A 2,806-nucleotide genomic window follows, 5' to 3' on the forward strand; every position below is an offset into this window, starting at 1 on the left:
ATGCAGTTGCATTTATTAATGTAGAACTGAACAGAACTTAATACATCTCTCGAAGAGATATGACAAAATTACATAAAGGCTTAAGAAATGCATTACCTAATTTCCAAAAACAGAGAGACATTCTGGAATGCAAAATGGGTGAAGTTAATGCCAACCCCCCCCCCCCATATTGATACTCCCTTGATGTGTTTGTATCATGGGGTTACTGTTTATTTATAAGACTTAAAACACATCAGAAAGGAAATGCATAACAGAATGAAATGTAACAGCGCCTACCTCCTGTGCGAAGAGCTGCAGCCAACATTTCTCTGCATTTCACTCGTACAGAATCAGATGTACTTGGAGCCCGAGGAAAAGAAGAGATAAAAGTTTCTGAGGAAGCATTAGCTTCCTCTCTCTTGCTGCTTGAGTTACTACTGGAACTGCTGAATGGGCAAAAAGATGTATGTAATGGCTGCTGTCCCATTAATCACTGTTCAAACTTAAACTTCCTCTTTAGATAGGATATTTCAGCCACAAAATCAAAATACCTGCAGTGCCTTCAACATCAAAAATTATTCTTACATTCATTGCAAATGGCAGTAAGAAGGTGGCATTTCACATAACTGGGTTGGATCCACACTGAAATTTTCAATGACAGAATGAAACTTTCCTGCATCTCCCCTCCCACCATGCACTCCACTGAGCTCCAGGAAATGCTGCTTCCGGAGGAGAGGGGACTCTGAGGAACAACATGAAGAGGGTCTGTATCAGGAAGGAAGAAATCAGTGGAAATTGCCAATTTAGCCTGGATCTAACTGGCTATCTGGAAAAATCTTACTTTTCCAGCACCCACCAATCTGTGGACTGTGAGACACAAGCCAATTAGGTACCACGAAGGCTGAACAAAATCAATATAAAAATCAATCAATTAATTATGCACTTAAAATACAAAGTTAAAAATCACAGGCCTTGAATTTAGCTTTTAGACTGAAAGCCACTGGACTGAGTAGTCCTCAATATACAATATATACAAATACGTTTCTCAAAGTTGATGATATACAAATAAGACCACATTAAACCTGACTCAATAAGTATCTCGAAGTTGACAGTCCACAAACAAAGCCACAGTAAACAAAACCAACTGTGTTTTGGCCCTATGGGCCTTTTGCAGTGGTCACAAATACATACAGATACACCAAAAACAAGTGTTGATCTAATTAGCCAGAAAAGGTATTAATTGATTTGTACATTTTATGCTGTATGGTCACATGGTGACATCATGAAGATCATGGATCTTTCCCCATGATTTTCATGCTCACACACAAAAAATGTAAGATTGTAAATTATATCTCATCTTGGCAGTTCATTTCCTTGTAGTATGTATGAATACATTAACCAGACACAAACCAAACTATATGACTGTCTATTGTCTAAGGTATTCTGTGTGCTGAAAAACTGGGGAGACCAAACATTCAAAACTTATCTGACATAGCTGTAAAGAACACTGCTGGACTTTACTTGTGGATCTTATAAATAGCATTAAGTTCAAAACTAATGTATGCAATTGCTTTACATTCTGACATGACACAAGATCTACATTAAACTAATTCCTACATGAACTGTACCAACTCTCACAGCCTGATATGTACTACACCATTAAAAATATTAACTGTACAATTCTGCATTAAAGAGGTGAATGGGCTATAAATATTTACATCAGTGGTCAATCTGCACTATACTTCTTTCAGATCTTCCCAGTCTATAGGCAGAGGTTTTCAGTCATGCCCAGAATCAGATACATCTGCACAATAAATGGAAATACTTAATTTATAAGCTTTTTTCAATGTTGGAGATTCCCATATTTATTGACTATATTGACAGTCCATCTTTCTCCCTAAGGCTCAAAGTGGATTACACAATATAAATCAATATAACCAATATGATGAGACATCTATCAAACCATGTGCTAGGATTATAGAAACCTAAGCAAGCATAGCATATTAGACATGATGCAGAGAGCAGATACAATGCAGGAAAATGGTATGCAGTGACAAACAGGATAATGTGCAGTAAAGAGATAATATGTCCTATGCACAGTAGCACAGTCCACAACCTTTATAAGAGAACTTCCCGGACCATTCCATTAAGGTATAACCCAATTAATCTTGCAGGCAACTGTTTCCCCCTCTTTATTATTCTCATTGTCAACAACTTGAAGTGATTGATTTAACCCTAACATTATCAGCTTAAAAGATTAAATACCTTTCTTCTCGTGCTTCAGGACTATTTTGTGATGAAGATGCTGTTTCCTTTTTCTTTTCTTCAGAATCTTTCTCATTTGATGGTCCATCTGAAACAGACATTTACAAACTTTATATAGCAGCAAATTTTTGTATTTATGCATATATGAAACACAGCTTCTCTCAGATCTCATAATATCTTTATGAAGTAGGTCAGTATCATCATACTGCAAACAGGGAGGCTGAAAGTAGTAACTTGCCAAAAGCTATCTAGTGAGTTACTGCTGAGGTGAGATTTGAAAAGAAGACTTTTCAGCTCACACTCCTTCAGTTACCTCACATTACACAGCAGTAATGCCATGTTTCCCACTGAGTGTACACCTAACAGGAACCTATAGTCAATATGGAATTTTTGACAGAAATACTTGCAACATACAAGTCACATACGCTTCATATTTTAAGTATCCATAAATCTTTTGTAAAATGGCCCTTAGCCCTGACCTTACATGAAATGACATCAAGAAAAAAGCTAGCTCTTGTCGAAACATCACTAAGTTAGTGCCCTTTCTTATGTTAGTGTCGTT

At 36.8% G+C, this 2,806-nt stretch overlaps 1 protein-coding gene across 1 annotated transcript in view; it reads right to left on the reverse strand.

Moving 5' to 3' along the window:
- The window catches only part of TCEA1 (transcription elongation factor A (SII), 1), a gene marked incomplete at its 5' end in the record, with an annotated part of 16,651 nt that extends 14,319 nt beyond the window's left edge, over positions 1–2,332 (reverse strand). The window contains 2 exons of the mRNA XM_015407710.1: positions 277–425; positions 2,245–2,332. Of these exons, the coding sequence (XP_015263196.1) occupies positions 277–425; positions 2,245–2,332 (237 nt within the window). The remainder of the gene's footprint in view (positions 1–276; positions 426–2,244) is intronic.
- Between the last annotated feature and the right edge of the window lie 474 nt (positions 2,333–2,806).

Source organism: Gekko japonicus, unplaced genomic scaffold (assembly GCF_001447785.1).
Source record: "Gekko japonicus isolate JY-2015 unplaced genomic scaffold, Gekko_japonicus_V1.1 scaffold1822, whole genome shotgun sequence".
In the NCBI taxonomy this organism is placed as follows: Eukaryota; Metazoa; Chordata; class Lepidosauria; order Squamata; family Gekkonidae; genus Gekko; species Gekko japonicus.